The sequence below is a fragment of the Stylophora pistillata genome, chromosome 9 (assembly GCF_964205215.1).
Source record: "Stylophora pistillata chromosome 9, jaStyPist1.2, whole genome shotgun sequence".
In the NCBI taxonomy this organism is placed as follows: Eukaryota; Metazoa; Cnidaria; class Anthozoa; order Scleractinia; family Pocilloporidae; genus Stylophora; species Stylophora pistillata.
In genome coordinates, this window is record NC_142527.1 from 24,187,701 (window position 1) to 24,213,282 (window position 25,582).

General features: G+C 38.3%; 2 protein-coding genes and 1 pseudogene across 3 annotated transcripts; all 3 read right to left on the reverse strand.

Moving 5' to 3' along the window:
- Nucleotides 1-2,340: 2,340 nt before the first annotated feature.
- LOC148723957 (beta-2 adrenergic receptor-like) lies at nucleotides 2,341-5,908 on the reverse strand. The gene has a single exon (XM_088734325.1). The coding sequence runs from the start codon at nucleotides 4,208-4,210 to the stop codon at nucleotides 3,185-3,187; it is 1,026 nt and encodes a 341-aa protein (XP_088590451.1). The 5' UTR covers nucleotides 4,211-5,908; the 3' UTR covers nucleotides 2,341-3,184.
- A 4,544-nt stretch (nucleotides 5,909-10,452) lies between these two features.
- LOC148723958 (uncharacterized) lies at nucleotides 10,453-11,157 on the reverse strand. Its single transcript, XM_088734518.1, has one exon. The coding sequence runs from the start codon at nucleotides 11,155-11,157 to the stop codon at nucleotides 10,453-10,455; it is 705 nt and encodes a 234-aa protein (XP_088590644.1).
- An 805-nt stretch (nucleotides 11,158-11,962) lies between these two features.
- LOC148723959 (histamine H2 receptor-like) lies at nucleotides 11,963-14,418 on the reverse strand (annotated as a pseudogene). The gene is made up of 2 exons (XR_015991807.1): nucleotides 14,186-14,418; nucleotides 11,963-13,370 (listed from the first exon to the last, which is right to left on the reverse strand). The product of XR_015991807.1 is annotated as a histamine H2 receptor-like (transcript).
- Nucleotides 14,419-25,582: the final 11,164 nt, after the last annotated feature.

Here is a 25,582-nt window from a genome sequence, read left to right on the forward strand (position 1 = left end):
GCTGTTCCGACAACCCTGCGTTCTGTTTAGACTGCAAATCACCTGCCATTCAAACATCAAACTCGTAACACCACAGTTCTGCTTGATGAACAGAGGATTCATTTTTGACAAATACTACTGCGAAAGGAAGGAACAGAGAAATAACCCAGATTACAGTTATCAACACACAACATCGTTGTAGTGTCGTTAGCCAATACGGTCATACGCTAGGGCCCGGATGTTAACGCACGAGGCGAGCGAGGGAAAAGAGTGTACATGTATAGTAGTGAGAGCATGAATTAAAGAAACGTTCGAGTAGAGCTCTCGCCTGTATTCAAAGCCACTTACCCTCCATTACAATCGTTTCTTTGATAGAATCCCTTCAAACTGTTTTTGGATAGAAAGGACAGGGAGAGAAATACATTTATCCATTGATGGCATACTGGAAAGAGATACGCTAGTAATGGCAGAGTGTCTTTCTGAGTATTTCTCATCCATGACCAAGGGAAAAAGAGGTGAACAGGTAGATGATTTAACTGAGAAACATTTTATTGCGCATAGCAGTCTACCTTTCATTTCTACATATATAGGGGAATCAAATGATTCCTTTTGTTTCAGACCCGTAAATCATCATGAAGTGAAGGATACCCTTGAAGATCTTAATACTCGTAAAGCAACTGGATATGGTGGTTTGCAACCCAGAATTTCAAAACTAATAGCTGAGGAATTGGCCCCTTCACTAACTAGGATTCTCAATTCTAGCATCGAACGAGGGACATTGTTATCCGATAGGAAGAGAGGGGAATGGGTACGGGTCCACAAGAGTAGTACCTGTCCTCGTTCTTAAACATGGAATCACTAGACTCTTTTAACGTTGGTTCCCAGTGCACATTACGACTGCAAAATAAACGGCTGAGAAAAATGGCAATATGAGGGGTATGAACTCTTATGATTGCCGAATAGGACCCACATCAACCACATTCTCTCCAAGATGCCTCTCGCATCAGTCCTAGCTGTTGTGCAATCTCTATAGATATTTATTAGAATTGCGACTCTTATATGGTATCACCATGCAATTATGAATATCGCTTCTCGCAGAATTAAGTATCAATCAATTTTAACAAATCAGTGACACACAAGGCAGTCTTCATGAAGATTGTGGTTTTTACCGATCCCTGCGATCGGCAAAATGACGATAGCTGATACCAGTGATTGAATTTGTCGGCTTTCGCTTTGTGCGCCCGGTTTGGCAGCTTACCTCGTTCATCTCAAATAATTCCGAGTAAAGTCAGTCGTTCAGGCTGGGGATATTAATACCATGTTTTACAGATTGGATCCTGGGATTCAAAGTGACAAATTGCCACGTATGATTGTATTGATCGATAGCAAAATTTGCACGCAATTTTTGCTGCCTGGGGCGACCAAATTGCCATTATTATATATCCAAATAATTAAGTTTTCGAGTTGGCGACGGAGGTATTCATGAAACTTGAAGAATGACAGAAACATTAGGTATCATAAAGAAACCCAAGTTTGGGATTATTTCAAGCAGGATCTTCATTTAGATTCAAACTGATTTTCTCGAAAAAAAAACATACGAAAAGTAGCTTTTAAGATCACAATCTGCTCATCATTTGGGTCCAAGTATGTTTAAAAATTGTAAGTCCAATGTTTTGTTTCAATTGCCCTTCGTTAGTTGTTGCTAGCCTCATAAAGTGAGACATCCTAATATTTTGGTCTATCCAGTTCCCAGTTTCGGTCCGGTTTTACCTCCACTTGTAGAGTGATTCTTCCGCTGGGTTTACAAGGCAACCAAGGTACGACAAAACACTTGGCGAAACTCCCTATTTCGAAAGAAGTAGTTAATGGGTTGATCGCTAATAAAGACGTGATCACAGCAGCCGAAGGCCAGACAACTAAGATTGATATCTTTCCTTTACACTCGTGTTTTGCCCTAGGATTTAAGCAATAGAGAACTTTTACCGTGGGTACAAACTCTCATTTAAACACGAGGTGAGAGTTTACTGATAACAGAAAAGAAATCGATTTGTAAACTATCCGGAACTAGAAGTTGCCTGTTGAGTGAAAAAAGAATGCTGTCATCGATCGTTAGGGATCCACACAGTAGTTTGTGACAAGCCCAGCTAAAAAGTAAATAACGGGCAAAGACGCCTAAAATCAGTTCGAGTTTGTTTGTAAAAAACCCCAGCGCAACTGTGTTTTCAGTTGCAGCTACTAAATTGGACAAGGAAAGTGGCAGAGATAGATACATGGTCGCTGCACAGCTGAAATGTTCGCCCAACTCAAACAGTTGATTTTCATTTACCTTTGATGTAGTCTACAGGAGAAGTAAGAGAATAGTGTAACAGAAACTGAAATAATATATTTGCTTACAATCATATCAAAGTGTATTCGTCTCAGATATGCTGTTTATTGAAAGCATGAACTCCATTTTATCTTAAAATGTTGTGATGGGTAAATTTATAATAACATCCAAATCTGCCATTTGGTCTGTTATTTTTATTAACAATAAATATTTTGCAATTATTCCCAGAAATTCAATCCATTACATGAAAGTGGTATTGTTCCACTTAGGAAACATTTTTCTCTCGCCAATTTCCGTTGCAAATCAGGCTATTTTTAGTGCAAAGGTTGCCATCATCCGCCAATTTGCGCCAGCCGAAAGACAGTTTCCTTGGGGACAGATTTTGATTTTGGACAAACTGACACGTCCATCACGCTTAAAATAACTCTTTTACAGAAAAGCAGACTAACATTAAGAGGTTTTAGAAATATAAATGTAAGTCAATGTTGGTAAGAAAAGCTTCAGGGTCTAAGTCTGTTTGGAATAAATTTTCACTTTTGATACCCTCGAGTCCTTTGAAGAAAAGCAAAACATGGCCTAGAAAATGTTTTTATCCTAGCCTTTATAAGTAAAGGATTTCACTAAAATCAAGTTCTACGTCAGTTCTTTATACATCATGCCCGAATCAATCACTGACGAACGACTAATGCTTAGGGAAAAGCGTTTGACATAAATATTACATGTCATCAAAAACTTGAATATCTAAACTAGGTCTAGGAATTAATTTAAGAGAATTATATAAAAGTGCTGAGGAGTCCTGTTTCCCGTTTTGAACACCATGTCTCTACCAGGAGCCAGGCGTAGAATTGATGAGGAAGAGATTTATAATTTTCGCTTTCCTCAGAGCCCTGTTTCCTTACTTGCAAAGCCGGCACTAGTTCCACCATTTCGTAACACTGAGCTCTGCTTTGGTTGTGCATTAAGGTCTTGTGCATTTTGTTCACGAACACGAGGCAGCCAATGGAAGGTGCGGCGAAAGGCTCGGCGAAAGTCGCTATTTCTGAAGTAATAAATCAATGGGTTGATTGCTGATGAAGTAAAAGCGATTGCCTCAACCCAAGGCCATACAACTCTGTCTACTTTGATATCGTCACAAAGGCGACTCGCCGCTGTATAATAACAATGAACCACAAGTAAAACCAGACTGGGCATCCATGAAACAATATAGACACCCAAAATACAACCGATTGTTTTAATAGCTTTGAAATTTTTTATGGCTCCATTCCCTGGAATGCTATTTACGTCGAAGCTTTGAAGATTTTCGCTGGGAAATGTCCTTTTGTATTGATGTCGTGCAGTTTTAAACATAAACATATAACAAAAAGTGACCACAAATAATGGAGCTACGTGTGTTACAAATGCCAGAGACAACCACAGCACTAAGTTTTCAATATTTTCTTCAAAATATGGTGAAATCACGGTGAAAGGAAGACCTAATGAAATTAGCCACACAAAAATAATCACCGCACAGCATCTTTTCTTGGTTACAATCTCCTGATAACGGAAAGGAAACCGAATCGCAATAAACCGGTCTACAGACACGCAGCACAAGTTAAAGGTTGTGGCGTTGGTTGTGTGAATCCACAACATGTATATACTGTTGTGCAAAGTGCTCCTAGCTGGTGGCTGAATCAAGCATCTAATGACGATCCAGGTAGGATCAAGAACCAACCCAACTAAAAGGTCTGCTACTGACAACGAGGTTAAGAATCGGTTGGAAATTGTTCGTAAAGACTCATTTCTGTAAAGCAACCACAACACGACCGCATTTCCTGTTACGGTTGCTAATCCAGACAAGAAGAACCACAGCGATAGAACGATGGACGCTGCACGGCTAAGATGTTCGTCTGGACAACTGTTATTCATGTGAATTCAGAATTCGATGACATCAGAGGCTAGAGAAAAGTTTGACACTTTATTCTTTAAAATTAACCTCTCTCTCCCATAAAACAAAGCAGATGTTACAGGAACTGATACGATGATTTTGCATATATGCCATCGTGTAATATTTTCCGCTTTAAAAATGTTGTATATTAACCGTGACAAGAAATTCTAGAAGCTAAGTTGTAAACTTATCCATATATCGCAATCTAAAAGATATGTTTCTAACCGTATTCAAGAGAAAATAATGGGATATCATTTCCTCTTGCCGTAGTTTAATGTCTTAATGGGTACGTATGTCATTGCTGATAAGAAAAACTAAGTCTTCATTTAATCGCAGATACACAAAGATAATCTATTTAGTAAAATATGTTTTTCCTGAGACGCAGCTGCTTTGATGGTGGGAAGTTAGAAAACTTGGAATGAATGCTGTTAATTCCAGGGATATTATAAATCAACGGCTTACAGTTATTTTAGAGCTAGTATCTTACCAGGGTTACTTTAATTCCAAAAGTGAGCTTTCTCCTCAACCATTTAATTGGAGCATGTTGCTTAAGGCGGATCCTAAAATAAAGTCTGTAAAGTTCTAATGTCAAGTTACTGCGACAGTCAGCTTCTATGAGTGGTTTTAAGAGACACTTCCTCATTGCTCTGTTTGTTAATCGTCTCTTAATTTTGATATATGAACTGCGAGGATTTTCAAACGGAATAAAAAAATACTAGCGCTTGTCTCGAATAAAATCAATAGACCAAAACAGCAGCTTGTATCTGGGAAATTCTACGGTTTTTTCAAACTTTAGCGTTTCAAAACGTACCGTAACAGGTGATTGATATATATCAGGACTTTACACAGATGAAAATGGGATCAAAGCTTAACTGAAAATATGCAGTCACAATGTTGACATCAGAGAAAAGCTCGATAGGAAAGAAACTCACATTTTTTTCAAAGAATTCCACTCGTCCAATGGAGGCTTTCAAGTGATTGTACTCTCAGGCGGCGTCAGAGCTCTATTTTCAATATAGCAAGTTCAATCAGTGTTGAAGCGCAATTTTCCTTCGGGGTTTCGTTCCGCAAATATATATACATGAGTAAAACTCTCTCTTCAGTGAAACAAGTCAGAACAGTACGGCTTATTTTTCAAACAGGAATATACGTGAATAGGTAATTCACCTTCAGGGTTTCCGTTCGAAAAATGTATGTAAACTTTGATGAACGTGCACTCTGTTATTTTATAGGGGTCGCCCAAGAAATGTTCAAAGCAGTTAGAGTACACTTGCAGAACCATTATTCTACTTTTCAAGCATTTTGTTTCACCACGTTCCAGTTACTTTGGACGTCCTTCTTGGTACGAGGTCTCTACTGGGTGGGATGAAGACCCAAGCGCTTTATTGCACATCACATCCCCATATCGCAAGTCCGCACCGGACTATTTTAAGCACGAATTTTGTCAATCCTTGATTAGAAAAGAAATAGGAATAACAAAAAAATTAAAAAAAAAGGCAAGGTCTGCAGGGTCGGTAAGCGTTCCTTCTTCTCTCGATTTTGCATATCCAAACTGTCTAAAATTGACAAAGAGTTTTAATTTCCTCCTTTATCTTTCCGGTATGATGTTTAATCAGGTTTCGTTATCAAAACATTTACCTTGACAATGGCGTCATGATGACTTAGAAACGTCGGTTTAACTTGCTAGTTTTTACGTGTTCATGTATAAAAAATCTTTATTGATAAGAATTTTCCACTTTAAGGAGGCTCCAAAGGGGTTTTTGGACCGTGCGGAGAATGGATTCCAAGATACACGCAAGCTAATTACTCGCGAGAGAAATAAGCGATAGCGCGCGCGAGTTATAAACAAACATGGCCGCCATGAGCGTTTCAAAATTGCCGGGTACCTCTATTGTTTCCAGCGGAAGCGGTTGTTTGAGAAACAAAAATGGAAAGTTTACTTCTTGAAAGCAGGTAGAAAAATGTTCGGATGGCAGGATTCTTGTCGAAAGTGGTCAAAAAAATTTTATTTAACGAGCTAAAGGAGGATGGTGAAGTCGAAACCCCATCAATAAAGTCGCGTCCAGCGAATTCGGTAGGTCTTAATTTGTTCCGCGAAAAAATTAAGTTGATAGCTCTGAATGCTATGATTTTTTTCGCATTGAATTTGATTCCTAATAAAATTAAATGACCGAGAACTTTCCTAAACAACTCACTAGAAGATAAAAAGGAAAATAAAATCTCTGTTGGATCCGCAGGATTGTAAACATTGACAGTTTTATAAACGGAAATGGAGAAGTGTAAATTTTGCCATAAAAATAAACATAATTTTCAGTGAGCAAGAGATCGTAAAAATGTAGACGAGACTTTAATTCTAACTCAACCACAGACAGTAAAATTAAAATAAAATATTCATCTTCATTATAAACTTGTGAGAAAGATTGTTGATATTTCCCTCGCTAAACAGTAAATTACAACTACGAAAAAACTCGCATTTGTTAAGAAAGGATTGCAAAATTTGTTTTGTTTACTATTTAAAACGGAATAATGAAACTTCATGGTTCTGACAGTGGCAAAGAGAAAAAAAATAAAAATGAAGCCAAGGCTTGTTCATACCTCTAGTACCTCGAAAATTATTTAAAGAAACTCGCGAAATATATGACGTCCAACAAATTACTGAGGTATATGAAACCCTGATTTCTGCTAAGTTTGACGCTCATAACAATCTGGAAGACGTCAAAGCAAATTCTTTTCACTCCAAATTGTTTTCACTCCTCCACTTCAAATTGCACATGAACAATTATATCGGTCAATCATGGTAAATGTGCATCGCCGAATGAGGCCTTCGATCAAGCCATCTTCTCGGAACAACGACAATATACCATCCAGACGTTCGATTGAAAGCTTCACCTTTCGACAAACATGGTCCAGAAGCTGGTAGATGCTGGTTTGTTTCATGTTACACTATAATCTCTGTACGAGAAACTCAACATTAACGGCCTCAATGGAGAACTGGCATTGGCGCCATCTGCAAAATCAACTTGTCATTATACATCGAATTCCGCAAAAGAATTCTCTCCGGAGTTTCTCTCCGGAGTTCATTTCCAAAGGGCAGCCATTGTAAGGTGCGTCGAAAGGCTCGGCGAAATTCGCTATTTCTGAAGTAGTAATCAATGGGTTGATCGCTGATAAGGAAAAATCGATTGCCTAGGCCCAAGGCCATACAACAATTAAATTGCCCTACGCTGACTAGACTTCTATTTTGCGTTAATATTCTACAATTCAACAAAAAGCAGAACTACATGTGACATCCAGCAGACGATGCAGGCAGCAAAAACAAAATCGATTATTTTGAAAGCTTTTCAATTTTGCATGGCACGAACTCTAATATTCTCGCCTGAGTGAGGAAACTTCTAAAATTCCCACGAATTGTTTTCTGGTTAGTTTGAAAATTAAATTATAGCAAATGGAGACTAATAATGATGGAACTACTCAACGCTGCACATACAATGAACATAACGCTTTTTTATCCTTTCTTAGTAGTTAAAAGAACGTTATCGAAAAAGGAAGACTCAATGAGATGAACCACACTAAAATAATTACCGCAAAGCATCTCCTCTTGCTTGTCCTGATACCGGAAAGAAAACCGAGTCGCAATGAAATGGTCAACTGAAACACAGTGGTCACGGTTGTGTGAATCCACAACATGAATATAATCATAAACAAGTTGCTATAAGTTAATGGTTTAATTTAATATTCGACAACAATCCAGAAAATACTTTATGACATGGCCAATCAAACCATTCCCCGCTGAGGTTAAACACCGGTTAGAAACTGTTCTTAGAGACTCCTTTTCATAGAACAGCCACAACACAACTGCGTTGCCAGTTACAGCTGCTAGGCCAGAGAAGGAGAACCATACTGATAGTGCAATGGACGCTGCGCTACTGAGATGTTCCTGCAGGCAGAAAACTTCCATGCTTATTTGGCGTAAAGCAACAGCAGCAATAGCCGAGAAATAGTTTGTGAACAGTCTGAAATTTTTAATTGTCTCCCTTCGTTAGGGAAAAGATGTTATTGAATATGAAGCGATGCTGCCTTTTCGTTTCAGTTACATAGGACTATTCCCGATTTTCCTTATTGATATATTCACAGGTTCATTCAGTTTATATGCTATCTGTTGTAGGAAAGGTACCCATGAAATTAAAAATATCGAAAGTTTTATGAAAGCATGCTTTGAAACTTACATTTTATGTCATCCTCTTCAGTCCATCAGTGTCAAAACAGCGAGATCTCAATTTATTCGCCAAAATAGAAAAAAAAATTCAATTGAACTTCCCCTTCGACAGGCAGCTGCTTCCGTGACAAGAAATGCACAAGAAAACAGAAAAAATTAAATACTTTTCAAAACCTATTTTTTTCCTACGTAAATCACACATAATTATGGCCGGGGGGGTACTTACTTGCTTGAATCCACTCAAACCAAATGTTAAATTTGAAGCTGATGGGATAAATGTATTAAGTTTCCAATTCAAAATTGAGCTTAAAAAACGTCTGTAATTTAAGACCCGTGGTAGGTTATGAGCAAGTTAAACAAATTCAAACCGAGGGGGGAGGGGAGGGGGTGGCGGTGGCGGGGTTCACTGAGGAAAAACTGGTTTATTTCAAAAGACATATATAATTAAGATGGCTCCCTATACGGCAACCAGGTAAGTGCCCAAAAAGGAGATTTATAAGTGGGGACATAATTCGAGCATTATACCAAGAAAAAGCACAGAGGATTTTTAATTAGAATGCAAATCTCTACTTTTACAAAAAAAATTACAAATGAAAGTTATAGTTCGCCCATCATCTATCAATTGGGGGCAGAGTCCTGTTTCCTTTGAGATGTCCTTAGAGCTCTTTCTCTTCAGTTATTTTCTATATATATCTTCAGATCTCATACTATTTCGTGCCAACAGGCCGGTTTCCAGCTTATCTCAGTCCGCTTGCTCTTCTGCTTTTCATGTTGTTTCCGCATGGTAACCAGCGGAAGGTGTGCCGAAAGGCTTGGCGGAACTCTTGATTTCGAGAATAACATATAAACGGATTGATTGCTGCCGAAGTAAAAGCGATTGTCTCAACCCAAGGCCACACAACAGAGATCAATAAAACAGAAGAACATAATTAGTTATAACTAGGTAACTACGAGAGTACCAAAATTGGACTAACACTGGTTACAAATGCCAGCGAAGTACACAACAATGCAACATAGATGTTATCCTCGTCTTTTATCGGCAACCTCGAGAAGGAGGACCTACTGAAGACAACCACACCAATATAATGACTGTGTGACATCTTTTCTTGGATACAATTTCCTGATAACGGAATAGAAACTGAATCGTACTAAATTAAACAGGTCGACAGAAACATAGCGAATACTGAAAGTGGTGGCGGTGGATGCGTAAACCCTTAACCCTTTTGTGACGTTGAGCAAAACTTTAAGAGATGGATGAGATGAATCCAACATCTGATGACATTCCACACGGGGCCTAGAAAAAGCCCGACGGAAAAATTTGCGACGGACAAAGAGGCCAAGAAGAGGTAATAGTTTTTTAGAGCAACTATAACGTAATTGCATTTTTAGTCACGGCTGAAATCGAAAACTGGACCGTGACAAGGAGAGCCACACTGAAAGAACGATGGATGCGGCACTGCTGAAAATTTCGAGCGGGTTGCTTTCATTTACGGACCAAGCGGTGTTCAGCTACTGCATGAAAAAAAGTAGAAAGTAAGCTTGGAAATTAAATGCTAGAAATTTTCTTGTCCTCTCTATAAACAAATGTTACCGAAACTAGAATTTTTCTGCATTTTTTGGTAGATATTCTATTCATTGACAGGCATGTCTCATTAATCTGAATTCTCATGCTCCCGAAAACGGCTAAATAGTTGCCAAGAACAGCGTTGAAATCTTAATCAATTTCTTAATCTTAATAATAATAACACTTATATAGCGCCTGTTCGCATGCGTTCTAAGCGCTTTATATCCATTGTATTACAGTATGACTTAGAAATATAAAAACAAAAGATTAAGTTATCTAATTTAGATTAAAAACGCATTTAAAAAGGTGTGTTTTCAGTTTAGATTTAAAAATATCTAAACTGGGCGAAGACTTGATTTCTAAAGGTAAGGAGTTCCATAAAAAGGGAGCAGCTACTGTAAAAGATCTAAAACCATAAGACTTAAGGTTCCATTTGTTTTGTTTTAAAAAAATGCAGAAGACGAACGAAGCTTTCTATTTGGTACATAACGTTGGATCATTTCATCAATGTAGACAGGGGCAAGGCCGTTTAGAGATTTAAATGTCAAAAGACGAATCTTGAATTGAATACGTTCTTTAACAGGGAGCCAGTGCAGATCCATCAGGATAGCGGTTATGTGGTCGTGTTTCCGTATACCAGTAATAAGGCGCGCAGTGGCGTTTTGAACATACTGAAGCTTTTGTAGAAGATATTTAGGCAAGCCATAGGCTAGGGAGTTGCAGTAGTCCAGCTTTGAATTAACAAAAGCATGAACCAGAGTTTCAGTGGTCTTTAGAGAAATAAATCTCCTAATTCGTGCAATGTTCCTTAAATGATAAAAAGCACTCTTGCAGGTAGAGTTGATGTGAGGCACCATAGTCATAGTATTGTCAAAAATGACGCCGACATTTCGTGCAGAATTTGATGGAAGAATCATTTCAGATCCTAATTTGAGGGATGCAAGAGCAGGTAGAGGACGATGTCGGGAGTGAAGAACCAGAAGTTCCGTTTTTTCTTTGTTGAGCGTAAGTCTGTTTAAGGTCATCCATGAATCAATGTCAACTAAGCAGTCATGAAGTCGCGCCATTCTATTGTTGTACTCAAATTCATTGTTGTAGGTGAAGGTTGTATATAGTTGGATGTCATCAGCATAAAAGTGAAATGACATGTTGTGACGTCGCAGTATATCGCCACTAGGTGAGGTATATAAGAGATACAGAATGGGGCGGAGAACGGAGCCTTGAGGGACACCACACAAAAGAGAATGTTTTTCCCTATTGCTCGTTATCGCTGAAGAAGAATCACCGTTACGTTTGATTTCGTAGAAAATAATAAAAAAAACAATATTAACAGGAAAGTTTCCCATGACATGCACCTGCTTTTAGCAAGAGGATGTCTACGAGAAAACTCTTGATTGTAGGAACTCAAATTGTTAGCGACTCCTGGTTAACAGTTCAATGGATTTTGAGCTCATCAATAAAGTACACGTATTCTTGGTTCAAAAGGCGCGGGTCCGATTACTAGCAAGTCAGTGGAAGGATTTTATGGAGCCTAATCTGATACTAGACAAGAATGAAGTAGTAATACCAAAAAAAATTTTTAGTGTTAATTTGTAATAATTTGTCTTCAGGCGTAAATGAAGAAATTCATTTTGTTTGTTCCCTTCCTCCTTGTGCTTTCTCGTTATGCGCACATGGCTAGCAGAGACAAGTACGGCGAAAGCCTCGGAGAAACTATTTATTTCGAAAGTAATTTATAAATGGATTGATTTCTAATATAGCAAAAGTGATAGTCTGAATCCAAAGCAATTTTCCAGCATGTCATGGGCCCTCAGTTTGAATTTGTTTAAATTATAAATTATGCAGAACTCGATGAAATTACCGACTATTTTAAGATTAATTTTTAATTCGAAGCGTAACACATTTCTCCTCGTTATTGTTGAATGAGACTACTTACTATGATATTCAGCTTCAAATTAGACATTTGTTTTGGGTAGATTCAAGTGCCTCCTGAGCTGGTCTAAGAGTGTGACACGTTTGAGATCAGCGTTAAAAAAGATCTTTTAGCTAGCGCTGTTGACTTTTATATGTTTTTTTATGATTCAAGTGCCCCCTGAGCTGGTCTCTGAGTGTGAAACGTTTGAGATCAGCGTTAAAAAAGAAATTTTTTTAGCTGTTGACTTTTATATGTTTTTCATTCAAGAGCCCCCTGAGCAGGTCTATGAGTGTAACACATTTGAGATTAGCGTTTAAAAAGAATCTTTAAGCCGTTTATCCTTGCTGTTATTTAAAATCTTCCTTTTTTAATGTACAAATTAAAGTTGGAGACTGTTTCAACATTATTTATCAACGGTAGAGTCCTGTTTCTTCAAAGGTGTCCTCAGAGCTCTGTCGATTTAACCGCCACATCTCCTGATCTTTCCCCTTTTGTACCATCAGGTCTCCTGCTGAAAGGTACGGCAGAAGGCCTGGCGGAACTGTTTATTGCGAAAGTAATATATGAATGGATTGATTGCTGATGAAGTAAAAGCGATTGTTTCAACCCAAGGCCACACAGCAAACATCAGAGTATTGCTTTTATCCGGTCCCCCCTTTACCAAAGCATAATACAGGTCAAGAAACGACAGAATTAAACTGGGCATCCATGTGATATTATAAGCCCCCAAAACAAAACCGATTGTCTTCATAGCTTTCAAGCTTTGCAGAGAACGAACTTTAAAATTGTCGTTGTACATTGAAGGATTTTCTCCTGCTAATATTTTAAGAAATTGTTTTTTGCCGATTTGAAAATAAAAAGATAAGAAAATAAAACTACTAGTAACGGAATAAAAAATGCTATAAATCCCATCGAAATACATAGCACAGCAACATTTAACATTTTCTCTTTTGATAAAAGCTCGGTCGGTATATACAACGTCGAGAAAGGAAGACCCAATGAAGATAACCACACCAAAACTATCACTGTGTGACACCTTTTTTTGGTTACGATGTCCTGATAGCGGAATGGAAACCGAATCGAAATAAAGCGGTCAATAGAAACACAGAAAATGTTGAAAGTGATGGCGGCGGTTGTGTGAATCCACAATGCCAAAGTAAAATCAAACAAAGTGCTATGAAGTGGTGGCTGAATCCAACATCTGATAGCAATCCAAACAGGATCTATGGCAAGGCCAACGAAAAAGTCCGCTATGGATAACGATGCTAAAAACCGATTGGAAACTGTTCGTAGAGACTTGTTTTTATAGAACAACCACAACATAACCGTGTTTCCACTTACAGCTATAAAACTGCAAAAGGAGAGCCACACTGACAGAACAATGGATGTTGCACTGCTGAGATGAACCTTCGGGTGGCTTTCATTCATGATGGGATCGTTTTTCAGCTGCACAGGAAAGAAAAGAAAGTAAATTTGGGATATGCGTGCAATATTTTCGTCCTCTATACAATCCAAACAGATGTTGCTGATGCAGAAATGTTTTTGCATGAATCATCATCTTAATTTATCCAGATATTCCTTTTGTTGACAGGCATGTTCTGTAATAATCTCAAAAATGGTAAAAGATTATCTCTAGGAAAATGTTACGTAATCTCCATGAATGTCTAAACCTTCCCCGATCTCTCACTATCGATAAAGAAAATCACCGATGTGATTGACTTTGTGGGAAATATGAAAAAAAAAAAATTAAAAGGAAAAGTCTTCTTTGACAAGCAGCTGTTTCAGCGACAGGGTGTCTATATGAGACTCTTAATTTTGGGTAATCATATTATTAACGACCCCTTTTCAAAATTTAAGTGCAGTTTAACGCTAATCACAAATATATACAAACTAATCGATTGAGACCTTAAACTGCTGTGAAAGGTAAATATTTTTTATAAATAGTTTGTATATATTTTAACAATGCTGCTGAAGGACAACATGAACAGATTAAATAATCACAAACAATTCGTGAGGAGGCGTGAGTCTGACTCCACCGAGTCATATGATCAATTTGAATGTTAATGTTAGTCTGAAGTCCAATCTGACAACAGAAATTCTATCTGTGTCTAGAATTAATTATAAGTATGCCTCCTAAAATAATTCGTAATTCTAATCTGTTATAATTTGTTCTGGCGGTAGTGTGTTCGATCTGGTAGAAATTATTTCTTTAGGAGAATCTTAACTGAGGATATTCTGTGGGTGTACGCTATCTTCACCACCTCATCGCTTTGGCGGTGTTTTTGGCCGAGCACTTCTTGAGGAGTTTCGCTTTACAGCTGCTTGTGAACCTTTAAAATGAATCGGGTCTGCCGCCCAATTAGCCGTCCACGGATTCCCTTCTCGCAGGTCTTCGTATAACAATATGGGCTCAACAAATAGGAATGAATTATTAGAATAATGAATAAAGATTTGACTTAGACAAGTTGTCTCTATGTCATTGGTGGTTGGCACAAAATGAGGGGAACGAAAACGATAAAACAAGTGCGAGGGTTTTATCTTTCTGCCTTCTTACACCAGTCACGCAAGCTGGCTTACCCTTATGTCAGGGTACAAGGAAAAATGGACTCATTATTTCTATTATTCTCTCAAGATAAGCACGCAAAAAAGATTCAACTGTTGCCAATTTTTTAAAATTCTATAACGTATTGTGAGGAATGTGTTTTCATTCATCAATTTGCAGATTATCCTCTCTTAATTTCATATCCTGCTCCAGACAGTACGTTTGTAGGAGCAAGCTATAGGAAGACGGAAAAGTAGTTAAGAAGTTTTGCACTGGTAGCTATATTCATAATAAGCTGATTTACAGCGACAATAGAAGAAAGTTAGAAAATACAAATTTTCCATACTCCCTACCGACCAGACAGACATTCTTCACCGAAACTGAAATTTCTTTGTACGAGTCGTCATATTAATGTTATGCAGAAATGCAAATGCTTTCGAGAGCTATAAACGCATTACATTAGCCATCCAATGAATTTTTCATTTATTAAACTCCCTAAGGCCGAACGCAAATAAAAGTACAAATTTTGAGGCGATGAGAGTGAAAGGAGGAAATTCTAGTGGACAGCAGAGGGCACTCTTCAGGTTTAACATGAAACTGGTTCAACTGATCTACGTCAAGAATATTTTTGGCCTGAAACTAAAAAAAAATAAAAACTGTCATAGCCATACTGATTATTTATTTCCATCTGAAATATTTCGGAGATATTTTGGCCTGAAACTGAAAAAATAAAGATAGTTATAGCCATACTGGAGATTATTTATTTTCGGAGTGAAAATGAGTCACACCCATGTATTGTTTTGATTTTTTGTCAAAAAGGGAAATCAAATCAGATACTTAAAAATACATTTGTAGAAGCATATCTTCATTTTTTCGGTGCAGCGTACAAGAGAGCTTCCTTTGGTATTCTTTCTACAATTGTACTTTGTTCCCAAAATCTCTGTTATTCTTAATTTTTGGTTAAACTATTTCCTTAATAATTAACTTTAAAACATTAAGAGTAGCATCTTATTTCTTCTTGCAATATGACCTATGAATCAAAAGTAAAAGACACGGGAATAGGAAATGAGTGCCAGTCAAAGAAGATTCTGCTCGATAAATGAACTCTCTCTGTTATATTAATGAAATAGGAATAGAGAAAAGTATGAACAATATGCAGAATCGGCCAAGAAGATATCTAGAATATATTTTCAATCTAAAGATACGTTTTGATCTAATTTTCACTTTTATTTATTTGCGTAAGCTCTAAAAAAGACTTTGAATACGAATTACAGTTTCAATTCAAGGGAATAAACTGTCCACACTGGATTGTAATAAGTCTGATCCTTGATTTTCTTTGTCTGAAGGTAACGAATGTTGGCTTCCCGGACGAACATCTCAGTCGTGCAGCATCCATCGTTTTATCAGTGTGGTTCTCCTTGTCTGGCTTTGCTACTGTTGCTGGAAATACCGTTGTATTGTGGTTGGTCAAAAACGAGTCTTGACAAACAATTTCCAGCCGTTTCTTAGCCTCGCTTTCCCTGGCGAACTTTTGCCTGGACTTGTTGCGGATCCCTTGATTATGGCTGGATATTTTTCTAACCCCTCATATAACAGTACTGTGATTGAACATATCTTATGGATTCACTCTACAGCCTGCACATCGTTGAGTTTTTCCTGTGTTTCCGTTGACAGGTTGATCGCCGTTCGGTTCCTTTCCCGCGCTATCAAGAAATTGTAACCAAGAAACGATATTATAGAGCGATAACTGCGGTTTGGCTTATATCACTGCCGTCTACTTTCTTAATGATGATTGCAAAGAATGAACTAAATAATTTTCATCGTGCAGAACTATGCGGGTTTTTCTTCACCTCTTTAAAATTTCTCTTTTCAGTATTTGTGGTAACATTATGCTATATTTTCATTTTCAAAGCAGTCCGAGTACAATACGGAAGAGAAAAGAAGAAAAATGGAAACTCCAATGACCACAAACTCCGAGCTGATAAAAACCTTCAAAGCCATAAAAACAGTTGGACTCGGTTTGAGTGTTTGTATCATAACATGCTTGCCCTGTTTAATCCTGACTACTGTAAATTATCATTATCATACAAGAGTGTCTAGACAGGGTGATTCACAGAAACTTCAAATTTAAAGCATTTCACACTGCCTGGCCTTAGTTAAGGCAACTGTACTCACTTCATCATCAATCAACCCAATAATACGCTACTTCCGAAATGGAGACTTTCAAAAAACTGCACGATCTCCCCCAGATCATGGCGAACAATTTAATACATCATGGCCGTCGCGCATGCGAATCGCGTTACTTTGTGGACTTATATTATATTTCTAAAGCGTTGAAACTACAAAGAAAACATATGATGCACGATCCTCGCAGTAGAGAGCGCTATTTATGCAATAGCGAAAATCAGACCTGAAAAAAATCAGGCCTGTACGGGATTCGAACCACTGACCTCTGCGATACTAGTGCGATACTAGTGGTCTGATTTTCGCTATTGTATAAATAGCGCTCTCTACTGCGAGGATCGTGCATCATATGTATCTACAACCGCAGTTCAAAATATATGAACTTCATAGATTTGTTGTAACAAAGAAAACAGTAAAAACTGGAGTTACCGTAGTCAAAACCTTGCTTTCATAACTTATAAGTAAAACTTTTGTCAGGTTTCCAAATCCATTTTAAAAGAAGAACATGTCCTCTTGCATTTGAGCACTAATGTTTACAAAGAGTTGATGAATCGACGGTTCCAAACCCTTTTGAGATTTTCTCCGTTCTTGAGAAAATCTGCCATACTTCCTTTCTAATTTCTCTTAACTTTGTCTGAACGTGCTACCGTAAAACATTTCAGATAAGTTCTCTGTTGCTCATGTAAGATAGCCCTAAATCGGAATGTCTTGTTCGAAAGCTAAAGTCGATTTCTGTGCTGAAAACGGTCCATAGAAACTGCAATCGACGGTACCTAGCGCCCCAAAGAAAAAGGGTTAAAATCTTCTCCTCAAACTAGTTGAGTTCATGCAGCTATCACTTTCACGCGCTCGTTCAAACATCCTTCATGCAAGCATGCTAAAACCGACCTCATTTTGTACACCATTTTGAAAAGTCTCTTCCAGCTAGGTAAACTCTCATGCTGTTTTTTGAGTTGCAAAAAAGCAGATTTTCGCGGGTTTCTTAAAAAAATGTCAGACGAAAGAAAAGGCTGTAAATATGCAAGAGAATATGAATATGCAAGGGAAGTTAAGTTCAGTGAACCGGAGTTTAGACATGCAGCTAAAGCGTTGGAGACGAAACCAATATTCACCGTGGAAATACCCTATCCATTGCTAAGGGAAGGGCAGAGAATAATCACCGAGGACCCCTCTGAGGAAACCTCACAAGGTTTGCCTGGCCTACAGCTTGTGTCATATTATGTTGCTCTGTTAGAAGGAGCAATCAGGGACCATGCATCGATCTTCACTGATGACACCACCAAGAGACATAATAATAATAATAATAATAATAATAATAATAGTAATAATAATAATGGTAATAATAATAATAATAATAATAATTTAATATTTATATTACGCAAATTAACATGTGGATATGATCAAATGCGCATCCCAACACTTTTCGGGGGACTTTGGCCGGACTGCATCAGCAGTGTACAAACAATCGAAGGAAACTTATTTGAAGATGCCCCCTCCCCCCCAGTTCCCAGTAAACAGGCCAGACCACATCACAGTAATCTCGTGAGTGGGTTCTGTAACGTCCTCTGCCTAACCAAATTAACTAATTAATAGATGCATGAGATGAACCAAACATTGGCCAAAAGAGCTGGTTCAGTAGCAAACTTCTACAGGACAGCAAAAGGTAGAGCAAGGGATGCCTTAAATGACAGGGTCAAGAAGTTTCACATTTTTGAGGGACAAGTGAAATCCTCTCAGGATCTCCACAGGAAAATTATTCGACTAGAGAGCGAAATCAATGAGTGGAAAACTACACGCAAGAACATTGAACGGAAAAAGAGGAATTATTCAAAGAAATTACGCACACTCATTGAGCAGAAGGATACAGTTATTAGTCATCTAAACACAAATAAGCAATTGGAAGACTATGTGGCTAATCTGGAAAAAATTATCTATCAATGCATAATACAGAGGGAAGCCAGTTTCTTCCAGCCAAAACAAAGGAAGAACATTAAAAAATTTTCTCACTAGGGCTGAAACTGCTCTTTGGTTCAGCAAATGTTTGGGATTAGACATTGAAAGCATTTTGGTAAAGTAGAGTTACGCAGGTGTAAAAAGCAAGGTTTTCTTTGTGATTTGGCAGGATCAAATCAGCAAGAAACGACCCTGAAGTACAATTTCCTCTCTGAGGAAGAAACAAAGGCGGAACCGAATGACACGAAATGTATAGCCGTGAAAACTACGCCACTTAAGAATACGAGTTACAAGAACAGCTCAAAAGAAACCTCGGTACCCTGCCTGATTACAAACCTGGTCGCCTACATACGCTTAAAATATATTCTTGTTATGTTAGGAATTCCCGTCGAAGACTTTTAGACCCTAAATTCATATAAAGTACGCTTGTGCCGCATGTGCAATGGTTTTGCACCCTTAGCTTAAAATACGAGGGGATACCCACTTCCCTTGTGTTATAGGTATCCCTTCCCTTAAAAAATATTTTAGCACTTCCCAGGGTACCGACATATGCATTATCATGTAGCTATTACATAAGGGGAAAGGAAGTTACTCTTTGTTAAACCGGCATTTTGAAGAGGAGGGATCCCAAACAATCTAAGCCTCCATTACAGTCTTCACAGTATGAGATACTGGTGCATCCCAATTGACATGGCATGTACCCCGTTTACCAATTTAATAGAAAACAAAGCCACTGTGTAATTGGGAGAAAAAAGAAAATGAAGGTTTGCGTTCTCTTGGCCTGAATTGTGAGGGGATACCCACATCCTTAATGATGTGGATATCCCATCTCATATGGGGCTACCATGTTCATGATGGATGACTTGGGTATTTTCCCAATATTGAGATGAACACTTTTTCATTCCTGTTTATTCATATTGTGGGTGATTTCTTGAAAATAAAATTATTACTTGACCACCCATGAGTGTAAAATAGAGGAGAAAGGATGCTCAAATCCCTAATGATAGAAAGATCCCTTCCAGTATGGATTCTGAGTTCTAAGTATTCCTGATAACCAGCCATTTCAATGTCTCCTTGTATTTTTTTAGCTATCATTTTTTTTATGAGTATGTTTTTAAGTACCTCTACTTTTTACGTAAAACGACTTTCACGTAAATAGTGAGATTACTTTGCTCTTTTAATTAGGCCATGAGGTGGAGGGAAGTAGTACAATCTTAAAACAATAAAATTTTATCACAGTTAAAAAACATGTCTTGATATGTATTCTATTATGAGCACTCTGGGTTGGGATAAAACTTGCTCTGGTGTCTTTACTTGCTTATATATCGCGGTATAATTAACAATTATTCCACGAGCGCGCGTTGGATATGAGATGATAGATAACCAACAAGGCGCGTAGCGCCGAGTTGGCTAAAATCATCTCATATCCAACAAGCGCGAGTGGAATAATTGTTTTATTAAAAATTTTAAATTAAATTCTTAAATTTTATTAAATTTTTAGCTTCCTTTTAATTTTAAGCTGACACGTACGCTTACCATATTTGTAGATTATGGTATATTGGCTGCTATACCATAATGGCTAAGCCAATTAAAAGTCTTAAATTGCATTATCCAATGATCTAGTTTTTAATAATAACAATTAACAATCCGGCAGAACAGCAAAATTGGGCATCCATGTCCTAACACAAGCTCCCAAAGCTAAAACGATAGTTTCAATAGCTTTAGAATTTTGCGTTGTACGGACCCTGATTTCGGCATTGTAGAACGTAGGATTTTCTCTTTCTAATATTCTAAAACATTGTTTTTTTTTGAAGATTTGAAAATAAAAATATAGAAAAATGAGACTACAAGTAAAGCCACAGAAATCCGCAGTACTGAGACTTTAATATTCTCCCCACTACTGCTCTCCGGTTAACTCAATTGGTTAGAGCGCCGGATTGTGTTGTGCGGGAGTTCGAGGGTTCGAGCCTCGGCCGGACCGAAACTCATGGTCTTAAAATAAGTGAGGAGAATTTGCTACCTTTCTATAATCAAGAAATGGATAGATATTCTAGTCTTCTCGGATAAGGACAAATAAACCGAAAGTCCCGTCTCTTGCAGGGTTAGGGGTAGGAGACGTTAATTTCCCACGCACGAGATTACTGTGTTGTGGATGTCCTCAGTCCCCTGGGGTGGGATGGGTGGGAATTGGTCCTGAAAAGCCCCTATGGGGAGTGGTCAACTAACGTATGTATGTATGTATGTACCATTTGCTCACAACGTGGAGAAAGGAAGACCCAGTGGAAATAACCACACAAATTATCACCGTGTCACATGTTTTCATGATTACAATGTCTTGATAACGGAAAGGAAACCGAATGGCAAAAAAACCGGTCGACAGAAACATAGCATGAAATGTTGAAAGTGGTGTCGGCGGTTGTTCTAGAACAACCACAACGCAACTGTATCTCCTGTTACGGCTGTAAAACCACACAAGAAGAGCCCAGGTGATAAAAAGAAGACCGCTTCACTGCTGAGCTGAACGTTTGGGTCGCTTTCGTTCATTGTGAGATGGTGGACAGTAACAGCAGAAGAAAGAAAGTAAGCATGGGAAATGATTGAAATTTCCCGTCCTCACTACAAAGCAACAGATTTTATTGTTTAATAACCGGGTGATCTGGCGAATTACATCAATTCAGCGTTCCTGACTCCAATGCAGAGTTTTGAACCTCTTACCCATAATCCTTTTGATCCACCACAAACCAACAACGAAAGTCATGCCGTAAATACGATATCGGAGTTTTCAACCTTCATGAAACTGTCCGCACTCAACCCCTCCAAAGCACAAGGGCCAGACGACATCCCGGTACGGTTATTAAAAGAAAACGCTGATCTCTTGGCGGGACCAGTCTCTGTGATCCTTAACTACTCGTTCCACGAATCCCGCCTTCCGCCTTCCTGGAAAGAGGCTGATGTAGTCCCTGGTCCCAAAACAAAGGCCCATTAATGATATTAACAAGCACCTCCGTCCCATTTCTCTCACGCCTATCTTGTCCAAACTCGCTGAAGACCACATTGTTGAGAAATATGTTAAACCAGCTGTGTTACAAAGTATCGACCCTCGCCAATTCGGATCTATTCCCAAATCGTCTACCACACATGCTCTGGTCAACAAGATGCATAATTGGCTTGTTAACACCGACGGAAATGGTGCCACGGCAAGAGTAGCTCTACTTGACTTCCGTAAGGCTTTTGACCTTATCGACCATGGTGTTCTCGTTCAAAACCTAGCAACATACGATATTCCGAGTCAAGCCAAAAGCTGGTTTGTCGACTTTTTGATGGACCGGAAACAAAGAGTTAACCTTCCTCAAGATTGTCACTCTGAATGGCGCTCTGTACCATCCGGCGTCCCCCAGGGAACAAAATTAGGTCCCTGGTTATTTCTCATCATGATTAACGATTTGGACACCTCAGCTGACTTGTGGAAATACGTGGACGACACATCTTGTTCCGAAATAGTTACTAAGGGCAGTGAGAGCAAACTCCAAAAAGCAGTGGACGACCTTTCAAGACAAGCGAGTATCGATGGATTCCAACTGAATGAGGCTAAGTGCAAAGAACTACGAATTGGATTCTCTAACAGCAACTATGATTTTGAACCCCTAGTCCTAAATGGCAAACCCCTTGAATTGGTCACCAATGCCAAATTGCTAGGCGTGACCATTAGCCACGATTTAAAATGGAACATGCACACCTCTGAACTAAGTAGAAAATGTTCCTCTCGTCTGTACTTTTTGAGACAACTAAAGAGATCCGGAGTTGTACCAAGCGAACTTGTGCAATTATATGTGACATGTATTAGTCCCGTCTTGGAATACGCAAGTCCTGTATTCCACCGTTCTCTACCAAACTACATCAGCGAAGATTTGGAAAGGATCCAAAGAAGAGCACTCAGAGTCATCTATCCTGACCTGCCATATAGTGTAGCACTAGAAACAGTTGGCCTACCGAAACTTCACGAGAGGAGGGAAAAAATTTCAACCAATCTCTTTGACGAGATAGTCCGTAACCCCACCCATAGACTCTACAGCCTCCTCCCCCAAAGGAAAAGTTGTAGATACGCTCTGAGGCGCAAAAGTGATTTCACTCTCCCCATATCCAAAACCGAGCGCTTGAAGAACAGTTTTATTTTTAGCCATATTTATAAGATGGAGATAATTTTCCTTCTTTCTTAACCACAAAGTTGTAATACTTTATACCTCCTTTTTTATCATCTGTCTTCGTAAATATTCCGTAATTCAGCCTATGGCTGCAAGGTGTTTATAATAAAGTATCTATCTATCTTAATGACAGAAACTTCTAACTGAACGAGTTCGGGTCGAAAACAGTGAAAGAGATGAGATGCAGTTATGTATAGGTAATCACATGATTTCGAGTGCAATTTGGAATAAATAAGCATGAGTAAATTTTTTCAAAGACTAACCTACCAACCTACCTACCTACCTACCTACCTACCTACATACATACATACATACATACATACATACATACATATATACATAGGTTAATTGACCACTCTCCATAGGGATTTTCAGGGCCATTCTCCCACCCATCCCACCCCAGGGGAGGACATCCACCACACAGTGATCTCGTGCGTGGGAATTTAAGACTAGAATGTCTATCCATTTCTTGATATTATAGAAAGGTAGCAAATTCTCCTCAGTTAGTATAAGACCATGAGTATTGGTCCGGCCGAAGCTCGAACCCTCGACCTCCCGAACAACACAATCCGGCGCTCTAAGTCAGGCTTTGGCAATCCTGAGCGCAACATTACACGGCAATTGTTAGAAGAAAAAGCTTTCAATACTAAATATAAAACCTTTTGTCGTAAACTGCTTTCCCTCAACAGAAATACTTTTTTTATTCAGTAATTTAAATAAGTAACTAGATAAATGAATAAATGACAAGTGAATGGTATGTAAAAAAAATAAAGAATAAAACGAGTTGATAAATACCAATGATTGATGAATGATTAATGAATCGGTCGATAGAAGTTTAAGAGAGGCTCTTGTTCCGAATACTTCTCAGTTGAAAGATCCCAATTCCTTTGAACAATCTTATCACTACAACTTTCATGAGAGGTTTTTTCCGGCCTTACAGAGCCTCATCTTAACAAGGGGAAGGTTAGGAGAATTTGATTGAGTTATGTAAAGTCAACAATTAACAAAAGGTGTGCATACCTTTCTTGAATCCCCCCAACCACCCGAGTTTTTAGACGAGGCTAGGTCACCTAGCCTCATCTAAATGCGGAGAAAAGTCCTCTATTCCTTTTACTAAATGTTACTCAGAAATAATAAAGCGTGCAATCACAAGCAAGTTTAATTAAATAATTTGGATATATCAACAAAGTTGAAATGGTAAATTGGCCACCGTAACGATTACAAAAGCTGACGTTTCGAGCGTTAGCCCTTCGTCAGATCGACGAAGGGCTAACAAAGGGCTAACGCGACGAAGCGACGAAGGGCTAACGCTCGAAACGTCAGCTTTTGTAATCGTTACGGTGGCCAATTTACCATTTCAATTTTGTTGATATATCCGAATTATTTCGTTACTCCCACCGATGCAGCCCCAAACAGTTTCTTTCGAAACTATCAGCCATTATCAACTTTATTTAAATATTCGCATCTAGATTTAAACGCACTTACCGACTAATGAGACTATTCATACTACCTTAACAAATGTTGTATGCGTTTCTCCTTGTGTTTCTCCACAATGGATCGAGGCAAAGTAAGGAGTCTCCAAGTTCCCTGGAGGTCTTTATGATTGACCAAATATAAAAAAATATATATAAGTTATTTCCTCTCTGCATGTTGCTTTACCATAAAATTTTATTTAAGCTTTTCTTTTATCGTTCGTTGCTTTGGCTGGTCGCATTACACTAGGCATGCATATCAATTTTAAATTCATTTTCTGTTGGATACCATGAGTGACGAAAGCAAATAAAGGCATGTATAAATGTTGAAATAATGACTGTGAATGAGCTAAGTTCTGAAGACAACAAACGGTGCTCATCAGGTTCAACACGGAAACTTAACTGCATCCAAAATTTGACTTATGTCAGGGATATTTTGAGCTTGAAACTAGAAAAAAAAATACGGTTGTAACAATACTGAAGATTATCTATTAGCGTTTGATCATTTATTTTGCTAAACGAAACAAGATGAAAGTTAGCTACCAGTTTGACGCAAGTAGGCTAAGGCTTATGCAAATTTTTGCCTCTTAGCGAAAAACTGGCAGAAAACAGATGGCTGCGAGTCGATTTTTTTTTTCACCAGTTACCATAAACGTCTTTCTTAGCTCTCTAATCGAACATTTCCTTGTCAGAGCCCAGTTACGCAACCTCAGGTATCGTGCTGAATGATTCTTCAGTGCGTAACGGACCATAAAACTAACAGACTAACATGCAACGACTTCTCTCTTGAATGGAGACAAATAATTTACCGGAAAATTCTATTGTATTCTTGAGAGGCCGGAAAGGCTTAAGTTCCAATCAAGTAAAATTTAGGCTGATGATGTGTCGAAAAAGCGACCCATTGAAATCACTAAGGCTGGAAAAATTGAAACGAAGAGGGGCTTTTTAGTTACGTATTTTTTTGAATAAAGCAGCTGTCTAAAATGCCGCGATACCCCCCCTTCCCCCCCCCCCCCACATTTGAGTTCGTTTGACTTGCGTATTATTCGCAGTATGTATAAATTACCGACTATTTTAAGATCAACTTTTAATTCGCAACTCAACACATTTATTGATTTGAATAAGGCTACAAACTTTCATATGCGGCAACAAACTTGACATTTGGTTTAGTTAGATTCAAATAAGGGCCCCCTGAGTCTGTCCACGAGTGTGACCAATTGTTAGATTAGCGTGAAAAAGGTTCTTAAAACGTTTTAATAACAATGACTTTTAGTCATTGCTATTTTTTGCACTTCTTGTCAAGAT